This window comes from Elgaria multicarinata, chromosome 14 (assembly GCF_023053635.1).
Source record: "Elgaria multicarinata webbii isolate HBS135686 ecotype San Diego chromosome 14, rElgMul1.1.pri, whole genome shotgun sequence".
Lineage (NCBI taxonomy): Eukaryota > Metazoa > Chordata > Lepidosauria > Squamata > Anguidae > Elgaria > Elgaria multicarinata.
In genome coordinates, this window is record NC_086184.1 from 32,535,742 (window position 1) to 32,556,069 (window position 20,328).

Consider the following 20,328-nt stretch of genomic DNA (forward strand, 5'->3'; position numbering starts at 1 on the left):
TGTTAAGAGGGAAAGTTTTAAATAATTTACTTAAATATATATTCTGCTCAACTCTTGAATAAAATGGAAGTGTTGAACACATATTTGCAGAAATACAAATCAACAATGAAACCTCTAGCAAACCCCTTCATAATAGTTTAAAACATTTTCCAATGTCTGTAAAAAAGGACACCAGTGCCTGAAGTGACCCTGCTTTCTTGATTCAGGAAGTTGCAAGAAAACCAGTTGACATCTGAACCAGCTGAGCCTCAGAACCTGTCTCCAAGGCCTTGGCTGTGTAAAGACGTTGTGTGCCCCTGGCTTGCTTTCAGACATTCCTAGAGGAGGAGGCCTAACTTCCTAGCACCTTTCCAAGAAAAGAAAAGCATCAGTTTGGGGATGTAGGTTAGAATCACAGCATGGTAGAGTTGGAAGGGGCCTATAAGGCCATCAAGTCCAACCCCCTGCTCAATACAGGAATCCACCTCAAGGGGCTCCTTTCCTGTTGGGATATTTAGAGCACCTCCAGATGTGTTGGATTCCAAGATGCTGAGTTGCAGTCCCACACATCTGGAGGGCACCAGGTTGGGTAAGGCTGGCTTAGAGAGTAATCCGCCCCAAAGCCCAGTTCCTTTTTCTCCTATGTAGGTGTCAGGCTCGGTTTCTCGACACCAGTCAGTGATTCTAAGGAAACTCTTTATTGTAGTAGATGAAGTTACACAATCTGCTTTTCAGAGGTTCTTGGCAGAACTTCCAGTGTGTATAATTCCCGATAAATCAAATATTTCTACACAAGCTATTGGCGCACTGCTTGGTTCAAGAAACAGTCTCAAGGCTAGAACTGATTCCGAGTAATAATTCCAGCAACCAAGTGCAGTCACGGCAGACAAGCCCACAGATTTACATGAAATGGTACTATGGATCTCAACTGATTTGCTTCATAACATTTATGAACACTTGGCTCTTCCCAACCGCCTTGAGCCAATTGTTTTTGCCTCAGAGTCTTAGCTAACCTTGGTAGCCGCTAAGACTCCTTGATATTTACCTTTGATATTTATTCCATGATAAATAAAATTTGTAAATATTGTTTGCCACTGTGCCAAATCTTTTCGGTCAATTATTATGGGAAGTGTTTGGAGAAAAAAAGGTGGGGGGGTAATGCTACCATTTTGATAGCACTTATTCTACCCATTATTGTTAAATGTAATTGTGACCATCTTTTAATATCTTTCTTTACTTGGGTAACCGCTGGATGCAAGTTCAATTGCTGAAATTTTTTTTAAAAATAAATAAATTGGAATTACTCCTAAATAATCACTCCTTTAATTACTCCACCTTTAATTACTTAAAGGGCTTATAGGATATTGGAATATCTGTATGACTTCGAAATACGAATTGCTCTTTAGGTTTTATATTCATACATAATGTTCCAGATTTGTTGTAATTAATATGCAGCCCTGCCACTTCTCCTTTTGGAACTCAGATTCCTCAGCTTTCTATGTTTATCTGCCTCTAACCTTCTGATCTTTAGCTCCAACGCTTTTCTGCTTGCTTTTCCCTACTCAGCCCTCAAATATAACTCTGTGAGCTTTTGCCTTATTCACCTTTCTTCTGTTCTCTGCTCCTTCATGTCCCCAGTGGGGAAGATGTTACCCTCGAAGACCCTAAAGCTAAAGACAAATTGGCTCTTGGCATGTTGGTGTATTGAGCAAAGTAGGCACCAATGGAGCATCGCAGGGCGTCAGTAGCCATCCCAGTAGGTGCTCTGCCATCACTCAGCCCTCACATGCGGACCTTTGCGGCCATCTAGGGCCTGCTGCTGTAATGCTGGATCTTTGCAACTGCACCACCACAGCTGCCATCAGGGCAATGCAAAGTCTGATCATGCTGGTCTTGGCTGCCATTTGGACCCTCAGCTCAATGAGGAGTCATCCCTAGGGTCTGTTTCAGAACTCACTCAAGCCAGCACTGGTCGCCATACAGGCTCCACCATGAATCACCCAAGGGGCTCCAGCAGAGCTCCAGAGGACTGGAGAAGAGGGGAGGTGAGAGGAGGGCAACCCAAAGCGGTGTCATCTTCCCACTCCTGCTAAAGCCTGCCAGAAATATAAGGTGAAAATCTGGGAACATCAGTAAGAGTAGTAGCAATGGTCCAGCATGAACTCCCTCTGTATCACTTCTGAACTCTATGAATTGTGGCAAGAATGGCGGGGCAGGGGGCGTGGATCTAGAACATCAAAATGATGGGAAAGACAGCCCGACTTCTTCCTCCGGGCAATTAATTGCACACCGCTATCTAAGCACTTGTTTACAGGTCACCATTTTATCAAACTGGTATTCCTCTACTCCCGTTGTGTGTTGCGTTTTCAGTTTGTAAGCCTGAGGATATGGATTGTGCCTCGATTTCATCATGTATGGTGTCTGCCACTATCACTGTACTGAATTGTTGGCTGATATTGCTCTTGGAGACAATTCTCTGAAATGTCAAAACATAAATAGAAGCAAATCAGTAATTCTGCATTTTACATGGATGTTAACATGAACAGTAATCTATTCTCCAGAGCTTTGCTCCATGAAACTTTTAAAGAAAGGTGTTTGGGGTTCGTGGCACCATTCACATATTCACCATTCATTTCTGGAGTCCACTGATGACAAATTCCTACCAGAAGTAAAACATACCATCACTGAGCACCTGCGTGATTTAGCCACTAGCTTCAGAGATTATTTCCCTGCACCTAATTCTGAAAACTCATGGAGAAGGAATCCTTTTGAATGTGGTGATGTACAACTAACAACTCTATCTGCAGAAGTGCAAGATGCACTTGTTGACGGGGCTTGTGATGGTTCATTGAAATCATTTTTCAAAGAATATAGACTGGACCAATTCTGAGTGAAGGTTTTTCCTGATTATAAGAAGTTAGGTGAAAAAGCTTTGAGACATCTAGTTCCCTTTTGTTCCACATACCTTTGTGAACAAACATTTTCGACATTTTGTGACATGAAGAACAAGCATAGAAATCGGCTCGATGTTGATCCAGATTTGAGAAATATTGAACCGGATGTGGAAGGGATTGTTCAGGACAAAAAGAGGCATGAGTTCTCCCATCACATTTAGGTTTAGTAGCTGCTAGACAAGTCATAATTTGTTCAATTGTAAACGAGACATTAGTAAAATTAAATTCGTCTTTATATTCCTAACTAAATCATTGTCATTTTTGCGTGGTAATATCACAAATTTTATGGTTTGTTTTTTAGTATACCTAAAATCCTTTGCTTATTAGGGGCTACCCCTTATTTTCTCCAAAAAATTGTTTTGCAGAGGTAACTACCAAAGAGATAATAATTTTTTCAAAAGTAGGGGGGCCATGGCTTGGCATTTGAAAAACAAGGGGTCCGCAGTACTTAGCTAATTGAGAACCACTGATCTAGGGGAAACAACCCAGCCTCCTACCAAAGCATGGGATTCTCAGCCAGTTAAGGTGTGACGCGAACAGGAATTTTGTTTTCACTATTGCCTTCCTGTAATAGTGCAACTTTCTTTTCTTTTTTAAAAAAGCAGAAACACGAGGTGTTCGGAAGCCACCATCTTGGTGCAAAGAGTTTTTATTCATTTAAAAATCAAAGCAAAGGGTGTCAAGAACGGTGTCTAGAATCTCTGTGCTCCCTTAAAAATATACTAAAATTTGCCCTGTATCAAATAGGCAGATAAACCATCTCCTGAACTCCAACTGTATCCAAGTCCAGCCGCATCCGTTGCCAGCAACAGATGAGATACAGCAGGGTAGAGGTGTGCTGCCGTCATCTTCCAGGACAGGTGCGCCCGTCCAATGGAGACCCTTTGCTATGCAAGGGACGATGGGTGCCATCTCCCTTTTCTGTTGTTGCTGCTGCTGCTGCTGCACCTCCAAGAAACTCCTAAGCGCCTTCCGGGTCGGTGCCCATGAGCCTGTGAAGGAGGGCGGGGTGGCTGGTTAAAAGCATTCCTGGTTTCCTGAATTCCTCCTTAACAGGTCAGGTAACTGTCACACAGGAATTGGTCTCAGCTTCCCTAAAAAAAGAAGTGAGGGAGAAGAGAGGTGTTTTCTTGCTGAGGTGATGTTTCAAGGCAGAGCTCAGCTTCCCAGTGCCACCACAGCCAATGGCAACTGTCACCTTGCAGCATGCGTCCACGCATCAACCAGCTGGCAAATTCTCCCAAAACCTTCCCTGTGCAGAATGTCATAGAACCATAGAATAGCAGAGTTGGAAGGGGCCTACAAGGCCATCGAGTCCAACCCCCTGCTCAATGCAGGAATCCACCCTAAAGCATCCCTGACAGACGGTTGTCCAGCTGCCTCTTGAAGGCCTCTAGTGTGGGAGAGCCCACAATGTCATGCTAAAGCAAAGCGAGTCTAAACTATGCAAATATGCCACTTAAAATGTTAACCTTTCTTCAGACGTTTAAAAACAACCCAAATTAAAAGAATTTATGAAGTAAATGTGGCCCTTCAATTATTATTGCCTAGAGGTAGCGCGACCGATTCCTGCACAGACAAAGTTTCAGAACATGGAGCAGTTTCTGCATCCGGATCGGAAAGCCCTGAAGCGAGATGCAGGCAGAGGCGAAGCGGCACATCCAGCCACCAGGCGTCTGTGTGAGGAACTCACCGTGCCACGAGCACCTCTGGGCTGGGATCTGAAGTCGTAAAATTATCTACCAAGGAAACCTACGTTCTGCCACTATCACGCTTCTATGCTCCAATATATTTTGCCAATCATTTCATGCAAAGGCCTTTATTTTCTGCAAGAGTGTTTTCATTCTGCATACTTTATTCTCAGACGTAGATTCTGCCTGCTTGCTTTATTGTGCCAAAAGTGATGAGCTAGCAGGTAGTTATGTGGGCCCTGGAAGTATAGGGTTAGGTGAAAGAGAGTGAGGAGCAAGTCATCAACCCAGCGTCCAGAAGTTCCATCGCCAGCTTATGGGAATATTGCCTGAAACGCATCTCCATAGTTACCAGCTGTTGAAAGGTGCTCTAAATGGTAAAATGGAAAGCAGCGTTCTCGAGATGCTTTGTGCCAGTGCCCAGATTCTGCCTGGGGTCCTATCCGGCAGCCATGGAAAAGCCACAAATCACCAGCCCTTGACCAAGCAGTGGTTGAAGGAATTGCACCACTCCCCTCTTCCCTCTCGCGGTGGCCAAAGCAAAAGCCTCCACCACGTGAACTGACGTAATGCCCAGCGCTCTCTGCACCTGCCCACACTCACCTGGAGGCAGACAGAGCATCTCTTAATTCCAGGCTGAAAACAAATGGGACACCGGAGGTTGGTTTCACCTCCCCACCACACGCGTGAGAAAAGAAAAGCGTTCCTGAGACGGCTCTCGCCCGTCCTGCCCTCCTACGGAGTTTCCCCATGACAGGATGGACCTTTGCTCTGATCCAGCAGGGCAGTTCCTGTTCCTGGTCTCACCAGACAGGCTTCGGGACACGGGGGCCGGGTCGCGTGGCTAAGGGTGGGTTTGCACCAATGTGACGGAGGCTGAAGCCGAATGGGGTTGTCTCCATTCTAACAAGAAGATGGGGACAGCTGCTGAGCGTGGAGATGAGCAAGACGAGGCTGAAAGTCACGAGGAAGGATGTCTCGAGGCCACCCTGCACGCTTCCTGGAGTAGGCTGGACATGCTGTGCCCCCACCACCACCCACCCATTCGCCACGGTCAGCAGAGGTGGAGAGAGCCTGACTTGTGCTGGGACAGGCACGCGATGCTCAGGCACCCTCAGGTGCAGCTTGAAGATCTTCCAGTCAGCAGCAGCCATTCTCACCTGAATCGGGCCCTCTCTGCTGCCACTCATACCTAAACGACAAAGGTGGGACCAGGCGTCGAGGGTCCCATCTGCACCAGGCCGTTCCTCGGCCCCTTTCTGTGCCTGGGAATCCCTTGATGGCATTTGTAGCCTGCCCTTCTCCCTTCCAACCTTGGATGACTCCAGAGGCGGGGAGGGGAGGGCACAGAAGCCCCCGCCCCCCTCCAAGCCCAACGACGTCTCAAATCCATCAGGACGGCACAAGCCATTTCAGAGCCTGGGTAATTTATCTGGACTCCAAAACAGGACACGCACATCGAGCAACCAGACCCGCCCAACTGCACTTGTGGGATTCAGCCCAACTCTAGACGGAGACCAAGGCTGGGCCTGAGGAGGGACTCCAACTCTTTCAGAAGGCCCGAGGAAATTCAGAGCGAGCCCCTCCCCTTCGCCCCTCTTCTCACCTGGCGCCTGGAGCCTTGCCCGGAGGGAACTCGACCGCCCTGTCCGAGGAGAAGACTGCGTGCGAATGCAGGGGGCCGCCGCCGCCGATGACGGGTCTGCCTAGAGAAAGCACAGCCATGGGAGACGGGGGCGGAGGCAGCGCAGCTGCTGCAAGAAGACTGGTGGATCAGCCAGTGCAGCACAGCAGCGGAACGAGGCCAAGGAATGCGACCACAAAAACCACCTTTTCCAAACTTGGCATGGGTCACAGGGTGCTGCCTACCAGAGCTGGTGAGGTTACCAGTTATTTACCATGAAAATTTATACCCCACTTTTCAGTCTTCTTCAGGGCCACTGATCCAACCTGATTCCACCCCAGCTCACGATGCTTCACCTGAGACGCCCAAGATGAACAACATCCATTTCCACAAGAAAAGGGATCCCTGTGGATCTTTCTGTCCATGGGATCGCTCAAGAGGAGGGCTGGGTAACCTGTGGCCCTCCAGGTCGGCTTCCCTCACCACTGGCTACGCTGGCGGGTGGGAGCTGGAGGGCAAAACACCTGGAGGGCCACGAACTGGCCACCTCTGCCCAGAAGCCACCCACCCGGAGCCCAGCTCCAAAACGTCCCTTTTTTATGACGTAATCCCCGGAGCACGCCTGTAGTGGCAAACGTGAACCCAGAAGAACCCCAAAGAGGAACAACCCTCTCAGAAAGCAGGGCAACACGCACAGCGGCCCTTACCTCCAAGTGCTCCTGACTGGACCAGGAGCCGAATTCTGCCCTCCGAGAGCCGGGGCCCAGTTCCACAGAGCGGACCCTCTCAGCAAACTTGAGGGAACAGAGGGTCTCGCTTGTGTTCTTCTCAACAGGAGAAACCTGGGAATCAGGCGGAGAAAGGCAACATTCAGGACTTTCCTGAAGCTGGAAAAAGGGGAGCAGGAAGGCGTCTTTGGGCAGCTTCTTGCCAGCTTCTGCCTCCTTCACTATATGCACGAGAAAACCCTGAGCCAGAAGGGAGAGGGCAACAATGGGGGCCTAGAACGCAGTGCGGCAGCGTGCCGCCAGCCGGCTCGGGCTTCCAGCCACTCCATTCCACTTCCCTCCCGGGCGGGGGCAAAGGAAAGAGGGGAGGGGGAGTTTTATTTCCAAATGTTTTTTGTACTTCAACAAACCTTGAGGGTCCTCCAAGTCTGGTGATACTTATTCCTCTTGGGTGTGGAAGGTGCCAGTTTGGCTCCATAAGGATCCATACGCAAAGGATGAGTTCACTATTTGTATGCACTAATGTCGCCTATATCGGAGAGCCTGTCCCCAGTCGGGGGGTGGAACAGATTCAGGCCCTTTTCCCCCTTTTTTGAGAAGGTGCATGAAATGGAGGAGGAGCAGAAACAGGGGGAACTGACTGCTCTATTAAAACTTCAGGATTCTGTTTTTCGTTTGTGGGGTGGGGGCGGGGATGTGCTCCAAAGCTGGGGCTGTACAATGGGGAGACTCCGCAGCCAAGATGCCGGTGGACATCAGGAAAAACTTCCTAACTGTTAGAGCAGTGCGACGGTGGAATCAGTTACCTACGGAGGTTGTGGGCTCTCCCACACTAGAGGCCTTCAAGAGGCAGCTGGACAAGCATCTGTCAGGGATGCTTTAGGGTGGATTCCTGCAGTGAGCAGGGGGTTGGACTCGATGGCCTTGTAAGTCCCTCCCAACTCTACTATGCTATGATTCTATGAAGCACATAAGAACATTTTTAAAATATCCAAGCGGTTGCAGACGGGGGCGCTACGTCAGCTGCAACAACCAACTGGTGCTTGTGACAGCCACGAGTGCATTTCACATGGCCATCAAAACCTGAGGGGACCGACTGCCTGGGAGATGCGTCACACTGCCTCACAGCCTCCCCCTACCTGCCCCTCCCCCAGAAGTGATGGGATGCGATTCCCACCTTTCCTGGAATGATGGGAATTTCAGCCTGACACCCCTGGAGGCTGACAGATGGAAGGAGGATTCTGCCTCAAATGCACAAGGACCAGCCGCCCGTGCCGCCTTGGCCCCTCTTCCCCGTGGAAGCACCCACCTGGACCATCATGAGGGTCTTGCTGTCGCCACTGAGAGAGTCCTGGAGGAGGTACGTCAGCTTGGAGTTGCGGAAGGGCACGTGGCCCTGGCGAGAGCGCAGTGCGTAGATCACGTCCCCCAAAGCCGACAGCGACTTGTTGATGTACTGAGCCTCGCGCAGCCGGCTGCCCTCTGCACCCGATCGCCCCACGCGCTCAGACCCTGCTAGGTCTACCAAGTTCAGCTTCCCTTGGAGGCGACAAGTCAGACACCCTGAGGCTGCAACCCTAGGCATGCTTACCGCTTAGCAGATATGGCTACGACTGGGCTGGGGCATGCCACAAGAGCCCACCGGGCAGCAGACGAGCAGGCCCCCAAGGCCATCCACAGCCCAACGGGGGGCTGCCGACGCACCCACGACCCCCGGGGGCACCGTCATGCTCATCCCTGGCTGTGCCAAGAGACACCTGGCACGCCTGAGGGGAACCCAAGGCAAAGCGGTAGACCTGCACCGCTGCCCTGTCCGCGACAAGGAAGGGGGACGACTCCTCGCTCCCAAGCCAGAACCTGGCTGGCCACGAGGGTCATGCGCTGCCATTCCCGCGGCACGATGACAGGCTACGTTTCAGCCACCCTCTCTTGGCACCACTTTAAAAAGAACTCCGCCTGAACACCCCCAGGGCGAGGGCAGCCACTACGGAGCACATCCACGGGCAGCCATGAGTAGACAAGCTGCCCACATACAGGCACCAGCCCCCACAGAAGACCCCCTTGCTCTCAGGCGCCGTCATTTGAGCTCAGCCGGTCTAAATGAGCCAGGGTTCCCAGGACCGCGTGGATTCTTCTGCCACACAAAAGTTGAAGGAATCCAGAGAGAAAATGACGTGGCCTTTAGTTGATATTCTCTGAGCAGCTGCCTCACCTATGGATCAACCAGTCATTCCTGACCCAGTTCAGGAGTCCACGTCTCCAGTGTGGCTGGCAACCAGGAGCACATCCCCACCCGCATCAATCCTGCTGGAGGCACCAACCTGTGGTCCGTATTCCTGTGCTGTAATCAACTCCCCTAACGGTGACGATGAGCAGGGCGTGGGAGCGGGAGCTGTGCTCATTCAAGTAGGTGCACTCCGTCGCCCGGTTGATGTGACCAAATTCGAAGACCTGGAAGAAAGGCAACGAGCCGGCTACATTCCAGGCTCAGCTTTCCCAGCACCAAGTCATCCGCGAAGTCTGCTAAACCCCCAAACGGCTGAACAGCACAACCCCATAAAGCAGGGGAAAGCGTGGCCTGGGAGCTTCACAAGTCACTTTTCGGTATTAGCACGTCCGTGGGTGCCAGAACTGGTGCCTGCATCACACCACACCCATGGCATGTTTCGTTTATTCTTTCTGCAGGAGAATGTGAAAGCTCAGTGACAGCAACCAATCCAGGCAAAGAGATCACCCCCCACCAGAAGCCCGGCCCTTTCTCACCTGGTTGATGTCTTCCACACGGTGCACGGGGAACTCAGTCAAGCCAGGCACATAGAGCTGCCCACTGCCATCTGGGCACAGTTTGATGTCCAGCTTCTCCTGAGGCGCCCTTCCAAGCAAGTCTCTGAAAGAGAAGCCGGCCGGCCGGCCAACAGTCCCCCATGAACTCAACGAGTCTCTACAGAAAGACAGCTTTTCCAGCACAGTGTGGCGGATTTCGTCATGCGTTCGCTCGGAGAGAGAAATGCAAGAAACTGATTGCCAAAATGAAACACCCCCCCCCCAGTGGTCCTCTTGCAGCACGTTCAGAGAAAGCATCAGAGCCTTTGCCACATGAGCAAAGCACCGTCACCCTTCTCAAGTGACAAACGGTGAGAGGAGAGGGCTCCTCAGTTTGGAAGGGCCGGATGCCAAACACGGTTCAACCAGCAGGGGATGGAACCGCTAGCCAGGGGGACGGAGGGTGGGAGGCACGGAGAACCACCCATCAACTCTCCCACGTCAGTCTAAGAGATGGCGTATTCTGAGAAGCCAGGGAGGAGCCATCTGCCCGAGGGGGCACGTGGGATGCAGCCCTGTCTGCGGGGGCTGGAGCTGGGCCAGGCCAAAGTCTGCTCTAGCCCAGCAGGCTGCTCCAGCAGGGCCTGAGGGCCATAGCGCTGTCCCACTCGTGGAGAGGCCTGCTGCCTCTGCCTCTGGACCAGTGGCCATCGACAGCCTTCTCCTCTTCCCTGATTTGGTCCAGTCCCCTTTCAAAGCCATCCTGAGCACAGGCCGCTGCGCCGTGAGGCACAAAATGCCACCTGTGCTGTGTGACGAAGTGCTTCCTTTTATCTCCCCTAAATTCCCCCCCCCCTTCAGCTTCATGGGATGGTTGGGTTCAAGAATTATGGAGGATTGTCCACTTGCTCTGCCCCACTTCCAGAACATCTGAATTGGGATCGTAATAGTAAACTGCCACTCGATTGAACACAGTGCCTCTGAGCAGGGGCAAAATGCACCTCCCTCACCACCACGGGAGCCCTGAGTTGAAAGGTCAACCTATCACTCCCTTTGGGGGAATTCTGGACGAGGCTGGAGGCGGCTCCTGCTGCACGAAGCACGAAGCAGCGCCGTCACGGACAAAGTGGCTTCCTGGGACACCCCAAACCCTAAAGGCAGCCCAGACGCCCCGCTGCTACCTGAGGGCTTCGTTGTAGATCTCGGCCACACTGACGGTGATCTTGTAGTTCCAGTCTGAGGCCTTTGCTTGCACTTCCGAGAAGAGGAGCTGCAGGGCCCGCTGGTTGATGCCTGGGTTGTCCGGAGTCCCCTGGGCGAAGGAGATAAAGGGAAAAGGCCGCCACGGTCCTTCTCATCTGGGCACACCAGCAGGGGCTGAGAAAAGGGTCCCTGACTTGCTATGGATTCTCCAACTCCCCCTCCCCTCCCCTCCCCTCCCCTCCGTGGTGTGGGTGGGTGGGGGGCTGGACACGTATGTAAGAGCTCTGCTGAATCAGACCCATTTCTAGCCTCTAAGGAGCTCACAGCAGGGCAAGAGGGAGCCATCTGTCCCCTGCCGCTTGTCCTTAGCCCCAGGGACTCAGAGCTATCTCTTGCCTCTAAACACAAAGGTCGCCACTAGTTAGCATCACTAAGAGCTGTTGATGGACCTTCTCCTTCGAAACTCGGTCGAATCCTTTCTTTAAAAGCCATCTGAGCTAGGGACCACCACCCACCCACCCCCGCACCTTGTGGCAGCAAGTCCATAACATGCTAAAGGCGCCCCAGTCATTAGCCCAAGGAATGGGCCTGTCTGGGAGGCCAGGACCTCTCATGGCCAACGGAAGAATTAGAACCCCAGACATGTTAGCGGGGGGACGCGGGGAACTGTCGTCCAACGCATCTGAAGGGATCGGGTGGGGGAAAGCTGGCCCTCCACCCAGCCTCCATCCACAGGCAAGTGCAGGTGTTGTTTTGCACTAGCTGAAACCATCACCACCACCACCACCACCGGCTCCAGAGACTCCACCAAATCAGCAAATGAAAAGGAGGCGGCCAGTAAGGGGCAGCTGCTCACCTCCATGGTGTATGTCTTGCCAGCCCCCGTCTGTCCATAGGCAAAAATACAAACATTATAGCCGTCGATGCAGGAGGTGATCAGGGCTTGAACTTCCCGAAAGACCTGTGGAAAACAAGATTGGCAGCAGGCATCAGCGAAGCAACTTCCTCCCCCGCCACCAAGCAGGTGTAGATGCCTGAGACGGTCAGGGCGTCATCAGGCGCGAGGTGGGTGAGCGGGGGTCCGCGCTTCCCTGCCCTCGCTGTGGCCTGCTGCTGCTGCAGCCGCTGTCCCACAATAGCGATGGTCTCTTTACACAGGGAGAGAAAGAGGAGGCAGCAACGACCACGTGGCCCATTCAGGGGGCGCTTTTCTTGCGCTGCTTTTCCTGCACATGGCAGGAAATGGCGGCAAGTTTCGTTTTTAAAAAATAAGTCAAATTTTTCCGGGTCTTTTTTTGCAATCGTCTGAAGGACGTGCGAAAAACCGTTGCGTGGGCAGCAGCAAGCGTGTGATGAAACACTCTCCTGGTGATGCTCTCAGTCTGATCTAAACAGATCATCAGAGCCGCTTTGCATACAGAGCAGCTTCCCTGGTCTAGTGGCTTCCAGGTGTGTTGGACCGCAACTCCCATAATGCCTTGGGGCCAGATGACCTGAAGGTTTGCCTCCTCCCATATCTATCTGTCTGTCTATCTACTTGCCCAGGCCTGAAGATCATCTTGAGAGGGCTTTCACCGCCTGCCCCCGCCAAATGAAGTGAAGAGGGCAGCTGCTAAGGAGAAGGCCTTTGCCAAGGGGGGCTTTTCTGGTGTGGAATGAGCCCCCCAGAGAGGCTCCCCCTGACCCCTATGCTGGGGTCTTCTTGGTAGCAGGTGAAAATCCTTATTTTCCCAGGCATTTAGTCTTTCAATTCCTCTGCTTTTTAAGTCTGTTACTTTACACTGCTGTTGATTTTTATTTCCGTTATATACGATAGTTTAAACTTTCAAACTTTTATATTACGTTTTATCATGCTGTTATTTTATGGCTTTAATTATTGTGAACTGCCCAGAGAGCTTCAGCTCTTGGGCAGTCTAGAAATAAGTAAATAAAACGATTAACCCCCAGCCAGCATCACCATGCTGCCTGGGAACGATGGGAATTGCAGTCCAATGCATCTGGAGGGCACCAGATTGGGGCAGGCTCACACAGAGGAAAGAGGGAAGGCGGGACTCTTCATGGGCAGCTCATCCTCTTGGCCGGCTGGTGAAGGTGAAAACGCCCCGGCCAGAAATTCCCACCTGGTAAAGGGCATCAACCAAGAGCGGTGCTCCCTGTGCCCACCACGCTCCTGCTTCTCTCACCCAGCAGGCGATCTTGCTCGCCTAGCAGGAGAGCAGCCCTGTGGCTCCACTTACGTCTTCCTGGGTCGCCTCTGGAGGAAAAACCTTGTCCAGCTCAAACGACACCAGCTTCCCTTTGTGGGTCAGGTGCAGGAGGGCGTCGTCATCCGCGTCAAAGGCCACAGCGTTGGTGGCTTCAGGCCCTTCCCCGTCCTCTTTACTTATGGGCCGAACACGACCAAACACCCGGATATTGCCTTTAAGAGAGAATGACAGAGCCTTAAAAACAGCTGGGTGTCCGGCCCCTGGCTGCTCTCGACAAAGAACGGCAAAAGCGGAGGGTTCTTCCAACCAGGCCAGAAGTGCACAACTTCAGGCCTGTGGGCCAAATCCGGCCCACCTCGGGTATGGGGGACCATGTCACACCAGTCTTAAAATCTCTTCACCAGCTGCCAATTAGTTTCCGGGCGAGGTATAAAGTGTTGCTTATCACCTTTAAAGCCCCACATGGTTTGGGTCCAGGCTACCTGCGGGATCGCCTTCTCCCGTACAATCCGCCCCGCACACTCAGGTCCTCTGGGAAGGGTTTACTTCAGTCGGCCACAACTAGGCTGACGACCGTTACCCAGAGGACCTCCTCTTCTGCCGCCCCCGGGCCAGACCGTGGAATGGCCTGCCGGAGGAGACTCGTCAGCTTGACATTCAAGAAAGCTATCAAGATTGATCTCTTCTGGCAGGCCTATCCAGGGGGAAGTTAGGCTGTTTTTAGGATGTTTTAACAATGTATATTAAGTTCTTAATTCAATTTTATGTATTTTATATTTACTGTTGTTCCCTGCCTCGATCAAAATGGAGAGGCGGGTAAGAAATAAATTCTTCTCCTCCCTCCTCCCTCCTCCCTCCTCCTCCTCTTCTTCCCTGACCTCACCCCACCCTTTTCCTGACCACTGCTCATTTAGTGAGTTCGTGGCACTTGTGCAGTTTCCCCCCATTCTCAAAGGCTGAAATGTGCTTCTTTGGTGAAGGAAAAGCTCAGTTAGCAGCAGGAACAGTTTTAAGCTAAAATCTGCCGGCACTTGGGCTCTGCCCCCCTTTGCCTCTCAGCCCACCCCATTTTGCCTCCGGCGCTGTCCACCCAGGAGACCTTCTCCCAAATCGCATTCAGCCCCCTGGCTGGGAAAAAACACACCCAACGCTCCTGCAGCAGCCAATCCCCAAAGAACCGTCCTGCAAACAGCATTTAGGGGCGGTGCAATAGTCCAGACCCTTGCTTGAAGTGGAAGGTGTGCAAATCAGCCACAGAACCGACAGCAGAACCACCCGGGCCAGTAGAATCTTCCGTCCGAGAATGCCCACAATTCATTAATGATTATATATCCGTTTGATCTATTTATTACCACTTGAGGACCTTCACTGGCACCTCTGATCTGCCCCCAAGGGCCGCGCATGCAGACGCACAGACCTTTCAGCCGCACCAGTTCGTTGTGGCACTTTTTCCGGAGCTGCAATTCCCTGCGGTACTTCCTCAGAAGCGCCTGGTTTGTGCTGTTCACCTCCTCGATGGCCTGTCCAATCTTCAAAAGAGGACAAGAATGAGGGGCGGGATCCCTCCACCAGAGCAGGGGAACGTCACCCATCCCCGCCCCGCCCTGCCCCGCCCCTTCAACGGAGCCCCCTTCAGAAGACCGCCCCAGTCGGAAGCCGAGGGGCAGCCCCACGGGCCTCCTGCTGCTGCTGCTGCTGCTGCTGGGCTGACCTCGGCCTTGGCGCTCTGTAAAGTGTCTTGGAGAAGGACAGGGAATTCTCGGACCTGCCGCTTCAGGCTGTTGTAGTCGCTGGTGAGGGTTCGAAGTGCTGGCTGGAGCGTGAGGAGGTTCGTCCGCACCCCTGCGGAGAAGCAGAAAGGCCTCCTGAGGAGAGACCCCACCGAGGAAGCCCCCACTGCCGTTGCCACCACCCAGGCCCCCTCCTTAGGCAACGCCTTCCCCAACCTGGTGCCCTGCAATTCTGGGAGTTGCCATGTCGGACTGAAACTCCCGCAAGCCGGCAGAGCTCACGGTGGGGCAGCCTGTTGCTGGAACAGCAGGGTAAAGCCAAAGAGGGGAGGCTCCAGGGATCTCTCCACAGAGAGGCAGCGGCCTCCTCGAGAGCCGCCCAGAGGAGCACTTCCCCCGCTGGGAGGCCTCACCTGCCAGGTTCTCATGAACAGCTTTCATCTCCCCTTGCGCGCGAGCGAACGCTTCTTCAATGGCGTGGTTCTTGTCGTCTTCCATGCTCTGCATCTCCTCCAGCATCTGCTCCTGAGCCCGTTCCAGCTCAGCCTCGTACATCTCCACCTGGAACATGGGCCAAAAGAAGCGTCTGGGCCAAGGGGCCGGACGGGGGCCTGCCTTCCCTTCCCCACCTCCAGCCGGGGCATCCGGGGCAGGAGAAGCCTTCTGCCCCTCGGGGGAAGAAGCGCTTCCAGGTGCAATTGTGCCATTGCCAGGCCTCCTCATTCGCAGAGTTTTAGGAGGGAGGCAAATAACGGCACCCTCCATCTGTGACCTGCCCATCTTTTGCCATCGCTGCTGCTGTCCTTTTCCTTACCAGAAAAAAACCTGCTAAGGATGAAAAGATGGAACAGCTGCCCAAGGCCTTTTGATTGGCAGCCCTAGAAGCCGCCCGCCTGGGAGCACCCGAGGGCCCAGGGAGAGGGCCACGGGCCCCCTCTGGGCGCACCAAGCCAGTCAGGCTCGAGGGCAGGACGGACGGACCGGAACGCGTGCCCGGCAGCGGCAGCTGAAGCGCTATCAATGCAGGCCAAGCAGGGAGCCCGGAGAGGAGGGCAGGGCGGCCATTGGGAGGGCAGAAAGACCGGAACCTCCGCACAGAGGGAGGAACTGAGCCGCTTGAAGGCTGGTCTCTTTGCAAGCGGCCAGGAGAAGAAAAGGGGAAACGCCAACGCAACAGCCCGGCCGGCTGCCCTTTCCCACCGAGCGAAGAAGCGGCCTGGAAGGGCTTCCCCCAGTGATCCCCCCGGCCTCGTTTTGAGCTCGTGGCCCAAGCCCAGGCAGCCCCCTCTGCCCCCTCCGCTCTCTTCTGCCCGAGGCAGCCCGGCTTACCTGGGCTCGGAGCTGCCCTGCTGTCTTCTGGGAGCTCTGCAGCTGCTGCTCCATCTCTTTCAGGACTTGCCGTTGCATCCCGACTTGGTCCTGCAAGTACTGGTTCCGAGACTGGGCCTCACAGAGGGCCTGCTTGGTCTTCGAGGACTCCACTTCCACCGTTCTGATGACATACTGAGGGAAGGGAAGCGCACGGGACGGGTCAGCCAGAGGCGGTTCCGGCTGGAATCGATTAAGCCAGCTGGGGCTGGAGCTCTCCGGGCGCGGTGCATCAGCGCCCCTTTGAGGACGCCTTTGCCACGCCAGCTCACCTTGACCTGCTGCGGCTGGGCTTTGAGGCTGGCGATCGTCTCCTGACTATCCCTCAGCCTCCGGCTGAGCCGTTCCTCCTCTTCCGCCTTCTCTGCGAGAGAGTCCTTCAGCCGTAGCTCCACCTCGGCCAGGCGGTTGGTCTTCTGCTCCACCTCTAGGTCCAGCTCAGCCAGGCGCCCTTTCACCTCTTCCGCTTCGCCCTTCAGCTGGGCCAGCTTCTCCTGCAACTTCGCGTTCTCCTGAGCAGGGAGGGAAACATAAGACACACCATCCTACGGCCCCTGGAAGCACAGCTGAGGCCGCGCAGCTCACGGGCAGAGCCAGGGGAAAAGCCTCTACCTGGCCGTGCTCACAGTCCACGCATTTCACAGGCAGCTTCCTGAGCGCCTGCAGTTGTGCCTCACACGCCTTCATTTCTTGTTTTAGACGCACGTTTTCTGCAACCAAGAGGTCCCGGTGCTTCTCCAAGTCTGTGCCGCCCTGAGGAGGGGAGAAGAGGTGGATGGCGGTCAGGGGAAGAGATGCAGCATCTCCCAAGTCACCTACTGGACCCCAGAGAGATCCACATTTTCATTTCGGAAATGGTTGCACCCCACTTTACTGGTTCGGAGATCAATTAAAACTCCCAAAAGGAGCTGTGGTTAAAAACATGTCCTTTAATCTAGCAGAACAGGCTACATATGCATCAATGCATTACCTGCTACAGGCACATCATCACCTGTACCCACGATAAATACCAATAATGCTGCTCTTTCAACTCCTAAGTCAACTGCTGGACCCAATGGAAATCACCAGCAGAAAGAGAATTTTTTTCTGGCAAAAATTCTAGCAGTGGAAACATTTTCATTTCAGAACATTTTGACAGTCAGAACCCTCCATCTATCCAAAGTGCTACCGGCAAGAGACAGGCGGGGTGGGGAGGAATGACGGAGGCCATTTTGCCTTCCACCCCTCCTAAAATGAAAAACCAATTCCATCCAGACAGGATTCTGAGCCGTCTAGCTGACTTACTGGTGGCGACGCTGACGCTGTGGAACCCTGCCGGCACGTGGCCTCTTCCCTCCCCGCTTGCTTTTCTGAGGTCGTGGTTCTGTCCTCGGAAGAGCAGCCGCCACGTTGTGAGGGGGTTGGGGGAGGGGGAATGGCCTGACCGTGGATCCCCCCCCTCCCAACGTCATAGAGGCATCTGTGACACCTTGGGAATGGGAACTCGCCACATCCTACGGTCCCTGGGATGCCCGGCCAGGGACCACGGGATTGCCTTCTAAATTATAAAACCCTTTTCACTGCCAAAGTGAGAGCCACAACCATCGTCTAAGAACAGCCACCATGAGAGCCGATTGGATATGGTGACTGGATTTTACTATAAATGGTGTGTATTTTATTGTTGCGTGGAAATTTTAATCAATAAATTAATTTGAATGAAGGAATATTAAGTTATAATTCACTCACCTTTGGATATAGTATTCAATGTATTTAATGTTGTGAAATAACTTGAGACTAATTAAAATTAAATTAAACTTTTTAAGTGTCTAATTGTGCTGCCTTTATTTTCCGGATGGGTGTAGTCAAAATAGCAAGTTAATTATGAAATGATGCAGGCACTATATTCAATACAAATATTATCTCTACAGTATTATGAAGTTGTAATCATACTATCTTTTGAAGACATCATGAGAGTCAATAAAGACTCCCAGAGGAACCCTGGCTGGGAAAGAAGAAAGACTTTGACGACTCACCTGCTATGCTGAATATGAAATTGATTTAGCATTACAAACTGTGTGTGTGCGTGTTGGTTAATCATTGTTTTCCTTCGCTCCCAACCCAACGCGGGTAACACCCTTACAACTTGCATGATCAGCTTTTTGCATTGTACATAATATTGCTTTTGTCATGCAATTATTAACAGATATCTATAGTAAGTATGTTACAGATCCTTATTTAAATATTAATTTGGCTTTCTGTGCATGTTTTTTCAACCCAGGTTGTTTTAGGGTTCCTCCTCTACACGGCCGCTCCCCTTCAGAAGATGAGATACCAGGCAGGATCGTTCCAATAGGAGTTTCAAAATGGAGTCTATCGTTTTCCTGGGCTCCAGTAACTCCAGGAAAACCACGCGCACACCCTTATGGTCAGGGAAAGACTAGCCAGGCAGAGAGGACTGAACTTGCTGAGAGGGGAGTCCTGCTTCTTCTTAATGGGGGAAATGCCACTAGCAGCAAAGGATGCCAACTCCCCCGCCGACACGGACCAATCAATGGCTGACAAAACCTCAGAGAGGCCTGTAACTTCCATAATCCTAGGAATATAGCAAGCTGCCTCCCTAATGGGAGTTGTAGTCCAACACACCTGGAGGGCACCAAGCTGGAAAAGGCTGGGATAAAGAACTCCAAGCTGCAGTTTTACGTGAATGGGAGCTCCACACACACGCACACCAGGGCCCTCACTCCAGGAGGTACTTGGCAATCATTCCTGTGCCCCTGTCCTGAGCCGACGTCCCACGGGGTGCAACAACAGTTACTTGCTCTGCTTACATTTGCAGCCTATCCATAGCCCAAATTGGCTAGATGGTGGTTTAATTCTGCCTCATCAGTTTTCTCAAACTGACATCTTGAGTGTCTTTATATGATGTTAGCCACGCAAAGAAGCCAGTGCAACTCACCAGCACGGAATGGAGCCTGTTCATTTCCTGCGCTTGTTCCAGGAGTTTGTCCTTCAGACTTTCTGTCTGCCAACACAGAAAGGTAGACTTAAATAGACATCATTTGCAAATTGGAAAACAAATGAAGATGTGCCTGAGGGATTGTTACCCCCCCCAAATCATGCAGAAACATCCCACCATTAAAAAAACGCTTTTGGTCTTTGGTTTAAAACAGGGGTGGGGCACCCCTTTCACCCTGACAGCCAAATTCTATTTCGAGAAGCTTTCAGAGGCCAAAGGCAAAAGGGCTGGGCCCAAAGAGGATGGACCCAAAACACAAGCCTATTGCAGCTTCAAGCCCTCCTGGCTGCCCGTAACTAAGAGCATCATCAGACCAGGAGGTGGGGGTGAATCACAGTTCCCTCCTGGCACTTCTCTGCCCCCGCTCCTGTGGTACGATCCTTTCTTTTTCGACCCAGAGAAAAAACAGGAAGTAAACGAAGAGCACACAGCTCATTCAGGGGCCATTTTTATCGCGCTGTTTTTCCTACACAGAGCAGGAAATAGCAGCACATTGTTTTAAAAAAAGTCGGATTAAAAGGGTCCATTTTGTGATGGAAAACAGGCAAGAAGGAGTGGAAGGAGCACAGGAGATGGACAACAATGGAACCAGTTCCCTGGGGAGCTTGTGGGCTCTCCCACACGAGAGGCCTTCAAGAGGCAGCTGCACAACCCTCTGTCAGGGATGCTTTAAGGTTGAGTCCTGCATTGAGCAGGGGGCTGGACTCGATGGCCTTGTAGGCCCCTTCCAAGTCTACGATTCTATGTGGCTGTTAGGACTGCAGTGATTCAAGAGGGGGAGGCAGAGCAAGTGAATAGACTTGATTCACATGACCCGGTGGCATTGTGGGGAAAACCCTCCCTGCTACCCAGGCTATGCAGTCAGCTCTGCCAATATAATTATTGGAGCCAAATGCTTACTGGAGCAGCGCGTGGGATCAAGACCCAGGGAAGCTGCTTCCACCCGGATACTGCGGAGTCACGAGGTGCTCCCTTCCCCCTGCCCTTTTCCTCCTTTCTCCAGGAGTTCTCTAGGTTTCATTTATACAGCCACAAGATGGTGTTGATCTGCCTCTTCTCATCTCGTATTTCCTCTTTACACACTGA

General features: G+C 52.4%; 1 protein-coding gene across 5 annotated transcripts in view; it reads right to left on the reverse strand.

The window, feature by feature from the left end:
• Positions 1-3,550: 3,550 nt before the first annotated feature.
• The window catches only part of KIFC3 (kinesin family member C3), a 37,781-nt gene continuing 21,003 nt past the window's right edge, over positions 3,551-20,328 (reverse strand). For all 5 annotated transcript variants that reach the window (XM_063141029.1, XM_063141027.1, XM_063141025.1 and 2 more), the window contains 16 exons: positions 19,183-19,248; positions 16,860-17,000; positions 16,520-16,759; positions 16,209-16,382; positions 15,293-15,440; positions 14,861-14,991; positions 14,567-14,678; positions 13,180-13,361; positions 11,799-11,903; positions 10,921-11,051; positions 9,740-9,863; positions 9,298-9,427; positions 8,286-8,515; positions 6,956-7,090; positions 6,231-6,330; positions 3,551-4,027 (listed from right to left, as the gene is read on the reverse strand). In XM_063141029.1, the coding sequence (XP_062997099.1) occupies positions 4,002-4,027; positions 6,231-6,330; positions 6,956-7,090; positions 8,286-8,515; positions 9,298-9,427; positions 9,740-9,863; positions 10,921-11,051; positions 11,799-11,903; positions 13,180-13,361; positions 14,567-14,678; positions 14,861-14,991; positions 15,293-15,440; positions 16,209-16,382; positions 16,520-16,759; positions 16,860-17,000; positions 19,183-19,248 (2,175 nt within the window). In that variant the 3' untranslated portion in view covers positions 3,551-4,001. The remainder of the gene's footprint in view (positions 4,028-6,230; positions 6,331-6,955; positions 7,091-8,285; positions 8,516-9,297; positions 9,428-9,739; positions 9,864-10,920; positions 11,052-11,798; positions 11,904-13,179; positions 13,362-14,566; positions 14,679-14,860; positions 14,992-15,292; positions 15,441-16,208; positions 16,383-16,519; positions 16,760-16,859; positions 17,001-19,182; positions 19,249-20,328) is intronic.